Genomic DNA, 11,513 nt, shown 5'->3' with positions numbered 1-11,513 from the left:
TTTGGATGAAAAATCCGCGTTTATTTGAGTCGTTGAAAACCAGCAGAGTGGTCTAAGTCAATTTTTTTGGATTTTCTAATTTCAATATATTACGATTGTTGATGTAGTTTTCTATCTACACACGAGGTTTTAAAAATGTTAATCTATAAAAACTTTCTTATATCTCACTCAAAATTGTAACCGTAAAAACGCAACGAGTTATGTCAGAAAGCCAGAGTGGTACAAGTCAGACTTAACCACCTATTAACCACTCTGGCATTTTGTTAGTATATTTTTTACGGCATAGAGTGATTAACAGAACTAACTTTACTTCAAAAAGTTGATTGGATAAGGCAATTACTCGTCAAAATTAATTTTTCATAATAATGACAATGAAGCGTTTTGCCCCGACAAGTATCTTCGCTCGAAATACAATGGTTACATTTTAAAATGTCTAACTCACACACAATTTAGATAGAATTTCTATTTAGATACTGAGCATACATCCAGCTGGTAAATAAGACAGGGGCAGACTAAAAATATTCAATCATGTGTTTTACGAATTTTGATTGCCTGTAATGAAAAAAATCTCAGTTTATAGAGGTTTATACCGCCAGCATATCTAGGGGTTTTGTGAACCTAAAGGTGTAGAAGCAATAAATATACACAATTTAGATAGAATCTCTATTTAGATATTGAGCATACATCCATTAAAATACATTAATAAAAAACGACTATCCACCATATTTTATTGACAAAACATTAAACGAAATACAAACCCCAAATCATAGACACAATGATAACAATACACAATATATACAACTTACAATTCCATACATAGGAGGCGTTTCGGAAAAAATAAGAAGGATAGGAAAACAATATAACATACGAACATCTTTCAAAACACAAAATACACTTAGATCCATTTTATCACATACTAAACCAATAAATACAGAACAACAAACAAAAAATGTAATATACCAACTACCCTGTGAATGCGATAAGTTTTACATTGGTGAAACATATAGACCCTTAAATGTTAGAATTAAAGAACATAAAGATTATTTAAGAAAGGCAGGAGATTTTCGCAAATCTAAGATTTGTCGGCATTCATGGGACACAGGGCACAGAATAAATTTTAATAACGCCAAAATTATAATGAAAGAAGCGATAGCCACTAAAAGAAAAATAAAAGAGGCTTTTTTAATTCAATCTAATAAAAATAAATGTATTGCTCATGCATCTGTAAATGTTAGTAATGTATGGCAATCGCTTCTTTGATTTTAAAGAACATAAATAAACATAACATACGTAAAATTTAAAAATAATCATACAGAAAGTTTGGGCTTTTTGGTTTTACCTTATTAAGTAATTGTTATCAGGTAGTAATTGTTAATTTTGAAGTTTAACTTAATATAATGTCATTTTAACAGAACGTCAACGATTTCTTGTAGACGTATCTGTTTTAAAAAGTAAAGTGTTCTCGAATAGTTCAATTTAAATATTTTAAATAGTTTTTTTCTTGTTTCTTTATATTTTTTTTGCTTCCGACGCACAGTAGGCAATATGTCCAAACCAAGTTGCAAAAAATAACATCCACAGTTAGCATTTATGACAATAACATTAGATTGGAAACATATTAGTTAAGAGGAAATCACATAAAACTAACAAAAAAGCATATTCGGAGTCTCTTTCGAGGGGCTGTAAAACGAACTTTGCGCAAAACCTACATTTTCAGTAAATTTGTGTCCAATAACTGCCTTTTTTCTACAATTTTCTAAATAGTAGGCGTTGCATTCAAGTGACACAGTAGTATAACAATTGAATCGGACGACTTTAGCTTGCTGTCAATAATTATTGTAAAATTGTCATAACGTGTTTTACGTAGATTCCCGGTTGCGGTAAATTTAATGTCAAGGTAAGTAAAAAAGTATCTTTTATTTTGATTTTTTGAATAAAAACTAGGTAAAGGTCAAAGTAGAACATAATCATTTAAGGTTTTTTTGATAGTGGCATATATTCTGTCTTATAAAAGTTGAGTCAAAAAAATCGCAAAAAATCGCAACATTAAATTTATTGGAAGCGTAAGCCTCCATGCGTATGTGTATAGTAAGATCCTTTATGAAGATACTTCTCATAAATTAATTGTTATAGTAGCTAGAGAAGAACTTGAAATATAAAGTTACGTATTTTTTTCTCAAGATTTCCGAAGGGGTATGTCAGAAATGTCAAATGACATTTTTTGACAAATTGACAAATTTTGACAGTACCAAATTTTTTAAATTAAATGAAATGGATTTTTCTTTCAGATTTAAAAATGTGCACTTCGTGACCATTGCATCCAGCTGTTAGAAAACAAAATATCAGTAAATAGTAAATGGTAAAATAAAATTTAGATATTTTTAATAGGTATAAGTTCTGTTATTTTCTAAATCGTCATTGTTTAATTCTCAGAATATGGTTACTTATTTAAAATATAATAATAAAATATTGTTCACATATTGTCTGGTATTATTAGAGACCCAACTTATTTGAAATGACAAACAATTTGAATAGATTGGATTAGTATACTTCAGGGTTTTCTTTTATACATTGACACCCCTTTTATCTTTTTATTTGACGTTTCCGAAAACTGTGTCAAATGAGTGTGGTTTTGAAATAAATTTGCCAAAAGTCTATTTTGCATATACAAAAAGTGCTTCAAAAAGTCTGGGCATGGTTCAACTTTTCTTATTTCAAATTATTTCCAATGCTACACATAAAAAGTAGTTAGGATTTTTAGGAGAAAATAAAAAATCAAATAAGAAATTGGGTACTAATTTGAAATAAGAAAAGTTGGGCCACGCACAGGATTTCTAAGGCACCCTGTATATGCAAAGAAGACTGGTTTTGAAAAATGTATTCGAGACCATTAAACTTTTATTCAAGACACTTTTTTCGAAAACGTCAGATAAAAAAAGATACAGAGGATGTCAATATATAAAAGAACAAACCCTGTATATGCCGGAGGAGTAATAATTGCTCAATATTTGTCTGTTTCATCTTGGCTCTGCCAAAATCGTAAAATTTAGTGTGAAATATAAAATATTCTTTTACCAGCCTTTTGGTAGCTGTATTAGTCAATAGATGATTTTTCCCATTTTATGAATCCCCCCACCACCCCCCCAACCACTCTCAAGTCAGCCAAAACTAACTGGGTTCACGGGCTACTAGCATAGAATGTTTTTACCAAATTTGAATGAAATCGTACAAAAAAAAAATTGCAACATACTTCTGGATTTTTGCCCAATGAATCCCCCCCACCACCCCCAACCACTCTCAAGTCAGCCAAAACTAACTGGGTTCACGGGCTACTAGCATAGAATGTTTTTACCAAATTTGAATGAAATCGTACAAAAAAAGAATTTTTGCAACATACTTCTGGATTTTTGCCCACTGTGCGACGACGGAAAGAGAAAACTTTCCGAAACATTAAGCATTTTTTTCTTTGTTAGGCAAATTTTTATAACTGTAAACACAACTTCTGACAAGCAGCGTCCGTTTAGGTTTAACGCCAGAAGTGTTTACAAAAAATAACTATTTTATTTTGTAGATTTTTCTTGCAGTGCAGTAGCGAAATACCCATAAAGGACTTTTTTGGATAAATAAATATACCTTTTCTCTTTCTACACCAGGACAAATACGGCACAGAACTTTTAGAAAATATTCTGCTTAACTGGGTGATTTTGATAATTCTGATACTATCAGACATATTTCTTAACTTGTTAAACCGTTATATTAACTTATTAACATTTGTAAGACGTAGACAGTTTTTTTCAATATATTTCTTTATTTAGATGAAGACATATTTTAGATTATGCACTAATAGTCTCAATCAATTGAAAGCCAGAATGGTCCAAGTCAAAAAATTCAAAAATACAAAATAAACAGACAAAAAATACCATCTACTTTTATGCGAAAATTTAAGTCGGTCCCAGTTTGTTACAACACCAAAGTTACAATGTTAATATCTTATGTGAGTATTTTACTTTTTGACGCCACATATCTCAAAACTACATTTCTTGACTTAGACCACTCTGGTTTCCAACGGCTCATTTATTCGTGTTAAACATAGAATAAACAACAAAAATAAAAACTCTTTCACAGGTACTGAATATTTCGTAGGATCGAAAAAGTCGTTTAGTCTATTGACATTTACAGTAATATTTTACATATATGAAATAACAACGATATTTATTTCCAAAAACTCTGACGCCGTTCTTTTTTTAATCATATAATATATTAAATTGTTTAATGATAGAAAATCCATTATTATTAACGTACTGTATCCAAAATCGCCAAAAATCTACGGATTAATTCGTAGTTCTGGCAACACTGTCTCCGGCAACCTCCGCTCTGTCAAGTGAAAGCAGAACTACGGTACAGTATTCTTTATCCGCTGCGCTGAAATCAAAACTATATTAGATATTTACTTTAGATGGTCAGCACTTACTTTGCTATAAATATGGAAATCGTAGATCATACAGGATGTTCAAAATTCTACGCCAAACTTTCTAAAATATAAAATTATTTTTCTCCGTTTTTTTTTAAATGGAATACCCTGTATATTATTTTTTTAATAGATGGAGAATTAACAAATGAAGATTTTTTGTATTTAGAGTATTTCAAAATTTTTAACGGTTTCGTAGATATTCCCGGTTTTATATTTCATGTGGCCCATTTTGCACAGTAAATTTTTATCAAAGCCACCCAATGATTCTTTTCTCGTATTTTACCATTGAAAGCGCCATATGAAATAATACGGCGTGTATCCGCAAAACTATTAAAAATTTTGAAATACTTTAAATACAAAAAATGTTCATTTTTTAATTCTCAATCTAATAAAAAAATAATATACAGGGTGTTCCATTTAAAAAAAACGACGAAAAATTATTTTATATTTTAGAAAGTTTGGTGTAGAATATTGAACATCCTGTATGATTTACGATTACCATATTTTATAGCAAAGTAAGAACAGACCATCTAAAGTAAATACCTAATATAGTTTTGATTTCAGAACAGTTCTTGTATTTTTAATAATTTTTTTAAGAAGGGCTGAAAAATATATATTTTTGATTTATTTTTTAATATCTCTGGAACTATCCAAATAGATTTACCATATCTTAGGATCATGTAAAGTGATCTGAAAGGAAGCCAATTTCTTCAATCAACGCTAGTACTCTACTTAAATACTGTCACCACACAATCTCACTAAATTTTTAGATGCGCCTCTGTAATTAGGAGGAGGTAACTGATGAAAAGCAGAATTTATTTAAAATAACTTTTATTTAATATTTAAACAGCACTTAAACAAAATTCTAAAGTTTTTTATTCTAGGAGCTACAGATGCCCGACGCACTATTGCCGGACCCTGTATACGTATATTTTTTATATTATAAACGAAAAATATCAAATAAACTATTAAAAAGAACATAGTCTTGACAGTTTCTACATGAGAATAAAGTTATAAATTGTAGAATGCCTCGAGATTATAAATAACCATAATTAAGTAAGCCATAAAATGGCATTTTAATTTCAATTTTACTCTGCTTTAGTTTCAATGATCCTTAGCTTGCTTAGTGACAGCTGATTACTGATATTAAACTACATGTCAAGAATATTGTTATTCATTTTTTAGTTTTAAGCATTTTAAAAGGATTTTTTTTAAATTGGCAAAACCAGATAATTAGTCAGAAATTTGCCAAGTTTTAAAAATTCAGTTAACGGTGTCAAAACTAAATAAATTTGAAATAAAAATGCTATGGCACTACCTACTTAACTATAATTATTATGTATGGTATGTTTAATAAACCATTTAGCAGTATCTACTCTAAAGTCGACTGTTTCTAAAAAGTTTTGCAAATATATCTGAAACAAATAAAACCATTTTTCAAAATATTTTTTACATAGATGGTGGTCTATTTTGCAGGCATTATTCCTTTTATTCAACATTCAAAATTTATCAAATAACTAAATTAGATGCTATTTCATAAATATACATTGTAAATTAATAAACGCGAAAATATAGAAGGCAACTTGTTAAAAAATATAGGTGAGTAATTACCTCCAGAATTTCTCGCATTTTATCATTTACGCCCCTGCATATTTTTGACATTTCACCATACACAAAACTGATCATTATTCATAGAAGACAAATATAAATCAAATCATTCTTCTCCAGTCGGTATATTTTTTTTATAAATATAACTTTACGTAACCAAGCAAATTTAAAGCAAAAAATGTTAAATTTGACAAATATATGTTACGGTTAAGGTCCGATGTCCGGTTAATGTCGACATTACCCGGTGAATCTCGAGAATAACACAACAAAACAGCCAAAAACATAACCTAACCCAAACATTAACATGTTAATGTCGACATTAACCGGACATCGGACTTTAACCGTTACATATATATTAAGACGCCTGCGCCTTACAACTTCAAAGTATAAAATCTTCACATAACATTAGGGTCCATCTGTAAGAAACATTATAAGCTTTTACATATAGCATAAAATATATGCACAAATATCTTAGTTTTTTTTAAGCGGGAATATACTAATGGTGATAAACAAAGTTTATTTTTCTTCTGTATTTTTAAAAAACAAAGAAAAATTGTATACAAAAAGTTCTTCGAGTTACTCATAATTTTCAGTACATATATAGAACTAATCTTTATATTACATATTGGTAAATAATCTAAAAACTAAATAAATCACAATTTATTAAATATTTAAACCAACTAAATCAGACAAAACATTGGTATTTCGTACTTTAATTCAAATTTTGAAGTACCAATCGCCTGAATTTTTCGTAAATCAAATTATGCAAGAAGATAGGGTTTATTTACAACTTTGAATGATTTAAAATCTAGTAATAATATTCAATTCTCCAAAAGGAATGTTTCAGCTTTCTATCCACTAAAAATTTTCTTGAGAACCAACATTTATATCTCTTCTTCCATAAAGAAATTTACATTAGTTCAAATAAAACGATTCATTGATTCATCATTAACATCGTAGTCTTCATTGCATTATGTGAGTGCTGGAGGACACAAAGTGAGGTTGTTGATTAGAATGCGCAGGTCCATTTTGAACGGGACCGGTATTAGGAAATGTTGATTGAGACAGACTTGGATGACCATAATTTGGTGGCATGCTGTAACATTAAATATGCCATATAAAAATTATGATATTTATATTTGAGCCAACATTGAATAGTCTGTCCAATGACAGAAGGAGACATGACAGTGGCAGTTGATTGTGTTATTATATTATATATTGACTGTCATTCGATTGTGTTAAGTAAAGTTAGTTCTCTTTCAATTTTTGTATATAAGTAATTTACTGTCTATCTGTAAATAACATATAAGTATTTCTTTCAATCCGGTGTTTAACTGTAGTTAAACTAATTGATTTTTGTTATAAATTTCAATTCAAGTAATCAAGATATCTTTAAAATGAAAGAACGCGTTCATCAATGGTATAATTAAAGCATAAACCTGAAATCAAATTCTACATTATTTTTCCGGAGTTTCAATAAGCGCCTACATATTATTACGTCACTTTAAAGCAAGTTGACAGGACACTACAGAAATATTCTGTTCATTCCTGAAACTGCCTGAAAGTGAAATAAAAATAAACAAAAGATGTTCAGACAGTTAAGACGTTGCCGATGTTTGTTGTATCCAACGTTGCAGGGTGGAACCGTGTGTACTGTCGCTGACATAGCCTACCCACCAAATTTGGTCGCGATCGGACGACATAAACTTTTGACCTTTATTACGTCAAAACTGTCACAGTGACACGTGTCGTACACGGTCAAGTTGGCCTTGTTCCAATCTATCGACATACCAAATTTCATTTAAATCGGACGAAACTGCGTCAAAATATCATGAAAAAATGGGGCTCTTCGAGATAGTTACCACTTTTCCTTTCACGTCTCGTGTCATGACCTTCAATTTTTACTCCCATCGCGCATAAAGAAGTTTTACGTGAAAATAAACATGAAATATTAAAATATACACAAGAAATACGAATAATTTAATTTCCATTTGCTGTTGGTTTAACATTGTTACCGATACTATAACATTTAAGAAATTTGAAAATTTCCGATTTTTTTTAAATATGTATTAAATTGACTTACTTTTGTTGAAATTGGGGCAATGGTACTTGAACTTCCATTCTCCTATCTTCGTGCATCGGTTGATAATTTGGTTGTGGCATTCCACCTGGCATACCTGGGCCAGGCAATGCATGCATACCAGGTGGTGGCTGCATTGGCATCATATGTCCTTGAGGATTGTGAGGCATATTGGAATGCATCGGATGCTGTTGGTGTATTCCGTACTGTTGCATGTTAGGGACATAAGGTATCCTTTCTTGTACTGCAGATGGTAATCCTGGTGGGCCTGGTATTTGATAACCTATTGATTGGGGTGGTTGATGGTGCTGCTGCATACCCATGGGCATACCATTGTACTATAACAAAAAAATAGATAGATATTAAAGCCAATTAAAATAAAAAAAATAAACAGGTCTCTTACCATAGAACCAACTGATGCTGGACCGTATCCATAAGTTGGTTCATAGCCTTGTTTTGCCATTGATGGCAACTGTGGTTCTCTCATTAACGTGTGATAAAGTGAAAGAGCTTCAACTAAATCAGCACTCAGTTGGGTAAGTTGTGCATGTTTCCTGTCTACTCTTTCCAATTCAGAATCGATTAGTGGGCCCATTGCATTTACTTCTCCTACATAAAAAATATTTATAAAAGTACTTAACTGTTTAAAATATGTATATACATATATAGGGTGTCAAAAAAATAGGGTATCTAATTTCGGTGGGTGATACTACAGATAAAAATAAAACAAAAAGTTCCTATGAACATATGCCCTAAAATGCTTCCCAAAGAAGTTATAGCCCTCGAAAGGGTAAATAAAAATAATATACTTTGTTTATTTTTAAGAACATTGGTAAACCGTTCACCGTTTAGTTTTAGCCTTGTTTATATCCTTGTATATGAATTTTTAAAGTAGCTCAACCTAAGACGTTTATGGATGTAAAGCACCAGATGGCGGAGCGTATTTCACAGTCTTTTACTACAGAAAAATATTTTTTGTTATTGAATTTTGAAGCGACCAATAAAAACAGAGAAAATAAAAATCGATAATTTTCGGACTGTGTCAATTGGTTACTAATCGACCTAATCGAACTATTCGACTAATTGGTTTGTTACCCGACAAATTCCGCAAGGCCGACGAGGCCGATGCTTTTCACTGATAAGCAAAAAAAATGTTTGTTTAGATAATTTTCGAGATATTTTTTCTTTCTGAATGCACATTTTTAAAGTATTTTATATTCTTTGTCCGCTGGATCTATTATACTGGTCGCACGTATCGAAGTTCTGTTTCTTCTAGTTTTAAAAAATGTTCTTATTTCTTTATAGTTGTAGTGGTTGTAGTGTAAAATTAGATTAACTTTATTAAGTTTAATTATAATGTTTAGTGTAGAATACCAGAAATAGTTTAGTAGTGTTTTTATAGTTTATTATTTTGTAGTTAAGTAGTAGGTGAAGGGATAATTTGGTTATTTTTTCTTTTTGTTTGATTAATTAGTAAGTTTGATAATTTTTTCAGTGTAAAATACAAGAAGTAGTTGTGTAGTGTTTTTAAGAGATTATATTCGTTTATTTTGTAGATGAGTAGTAGGTGAAGGTATTTGGGCAGTTTTTCTTTTTGTTTTTCTTCTAATTGTAGTAATTCAATTAAGTATTGTGATAGATACATATCTTCCTTCAACTTCGTTGAAAAGTGCGTTATCATATAATTTTGGTTTTCTGGTAGTAGAATATACGAAAAAAAAATCAGATCAAATTTATTTTAAATTAAATTAATCGAGTCTTATTAATCAAATTAATCTAGTCAAATAATAATAATAGTTAGTTTATAAAAACTATACAAGGTGAGTTTCCTACGATGTTCTCTATGGGTATCTCGGAAACTACTGGAGATAGAGAGTCGGTTAAATGGAGAAGTTATGTCGGATTTTTCGGAGAAGTTCAAGGCTTACTAGACATTTCGAAAAAAACAAATTTTGGCTATTTTAAAACTTGTCTCTAATTCCATTATAATCTACCATATGTTAAAAGTTTTCAGATAAAAGTTGTAGATAATCACATACCTAATGAGTTTGTGTTTTCTGTTTTTTTTTCTAAAGCCTGTCATTTTTGACATATGACACAAAAATTATTTTTTTTTTAAATGGAAACCCTAGTTGGCCATGACTTCATAAAAAGCGCCATTCTTTAACCTTTATATCAGCGATATAGGTATAATATGTTTTCTTTCGAAAAATTACAAGTTATAGCCAATTCTTTTCTTTCTTGGCTAATTCCCATACCAATAATACCATGCCAATTAGTTGGCATCAAAAATGTAAAAAGTTTTATGTTTTCAAAAAAAAAATATCGTAAAATTCGTAAAGCACTCAATTTAGAATAAAATAATCTAAGAATGAAATGATTCTTTTATAAACCTGCATTAAATCAAATTAAAATAGATATGTAACTTTTTTTTTTAAATATTATTTAACAGCATTTAGCATTATCATAAATTATAAATAATGTACCAACATATCGAAATAATAATTTCTTTGTTAATACGGTTTAGAATTCTTAAAATAACAGTGATAGTGATCAGCTGATTAATAAATTTAAACGAAACTTTTATTTTATTGTAAATTGTGGATTATTTTTGCCTGTTATTTTAAGAATTCTAAACCGTATTAACAAAGAAATTATTATTTCGATATTTTGGTACATTATTTATTATTTATGATAATGTTAATTGCTGATAATTAATATTCAAAAAAAGTTACATACCTATTTTAATTTGATTTAATGCAGGTTTATTAAAGAATCAATTCATTCTTAGATTATTTTATTCTAAATTGATTGTTTAACGAATTTTACGATATTTTTTTTTTGAAAACATAAAACTTTTTACATTCTTGATTAAATGTTCAAAAAATTGCAACTTGCTTCAATATTATTTGACATTAAAATAAATATATTGTACCTAATACATCATCTAAATCTTTATTACACCAATTAAATCTTTATTAATGTAAAATATGGCAAAGTTTGCTTTAACTTTGTATGTGTGAAGAATTATAAAAACTAAAAATTTCATTATTTTAACTCACACACAAATCCTGTTAAACCATAAAACTTTCTAACAGCAGGATACATGTCTAACTGAAATAATTCAAGTACATTTTCATTAAAAAAATGTACCAGGAAAATAATTTAATTAGATAATGCAAAATTTATTTTTTATTCTGTTTCATATTATGGTCTTCAGTATTTTCAATACACATGGTGTTTTCTACGACGTTCTCTATGGGTTTCTCGAAAACTACTGCAGATAGAGAGTCGGTTAAATGGGGAAAGAATTGCAGTTTTGTGAGGTCATAAATATGCGCCTTTCAGATTTTT

At 29.6% G+C, this 11,513-nt stretch overlaps 1 protein-coding gene across 1 annotated transcript in view; it reads right to left on the bottom strand.

Moving 5' to 3' along the window:
- Positions 1-5,617: 5,617 nt before the first annotated feature.
- The window catches only part of LOC115889479 (signal transducing adapter molecule 1), a 28,208-nt gene continuing 22,312 nt past the window's right edge, over positions 5,618-11,513 (bottom strand). Inside the window, exons 8-10 of the mRNA XM_030909483.1 lie at positions 8,563-8,768; positions 8,163-8,497; positions 5,618-7,175 (exon numbers count right to left, since the gene is read on the bottom strand). Of these exons, the coding sequence (XP_030765343.1) occupies positions 7,043-7,175; positions 8,163-8,497; positions 8,563-8,768 (674 nt within the window). The 3' untranslated portion in view covers positions 5,618-7,042. The remainder of the gene's footprint in view (positions 7,176-8,162; positions 8,498-8,562; positions 8,769-11,513) is intronic.

This window comes from Sitophilus oryzae, unplaced genomic scaffold (genome assembly GCF_002938485.1).
Source record: "Sitophilus oryzae breed Bouriz unplaced genomic scaffold, Soryzae_2.0 scaffold_815_pilon_pilon, whole genome shotgun sequence".
NCBI classification, from domain to species: domain Eukaryota; kingdom Metazoa; phylum Arthropoda; class Insecta; order Coleoptera; family Curculionidae; genus Sitophilus; species Sitophilus oryzae.
This window is presented reverse-complemented; position numbering and strand designations above follow the sequence as displayed.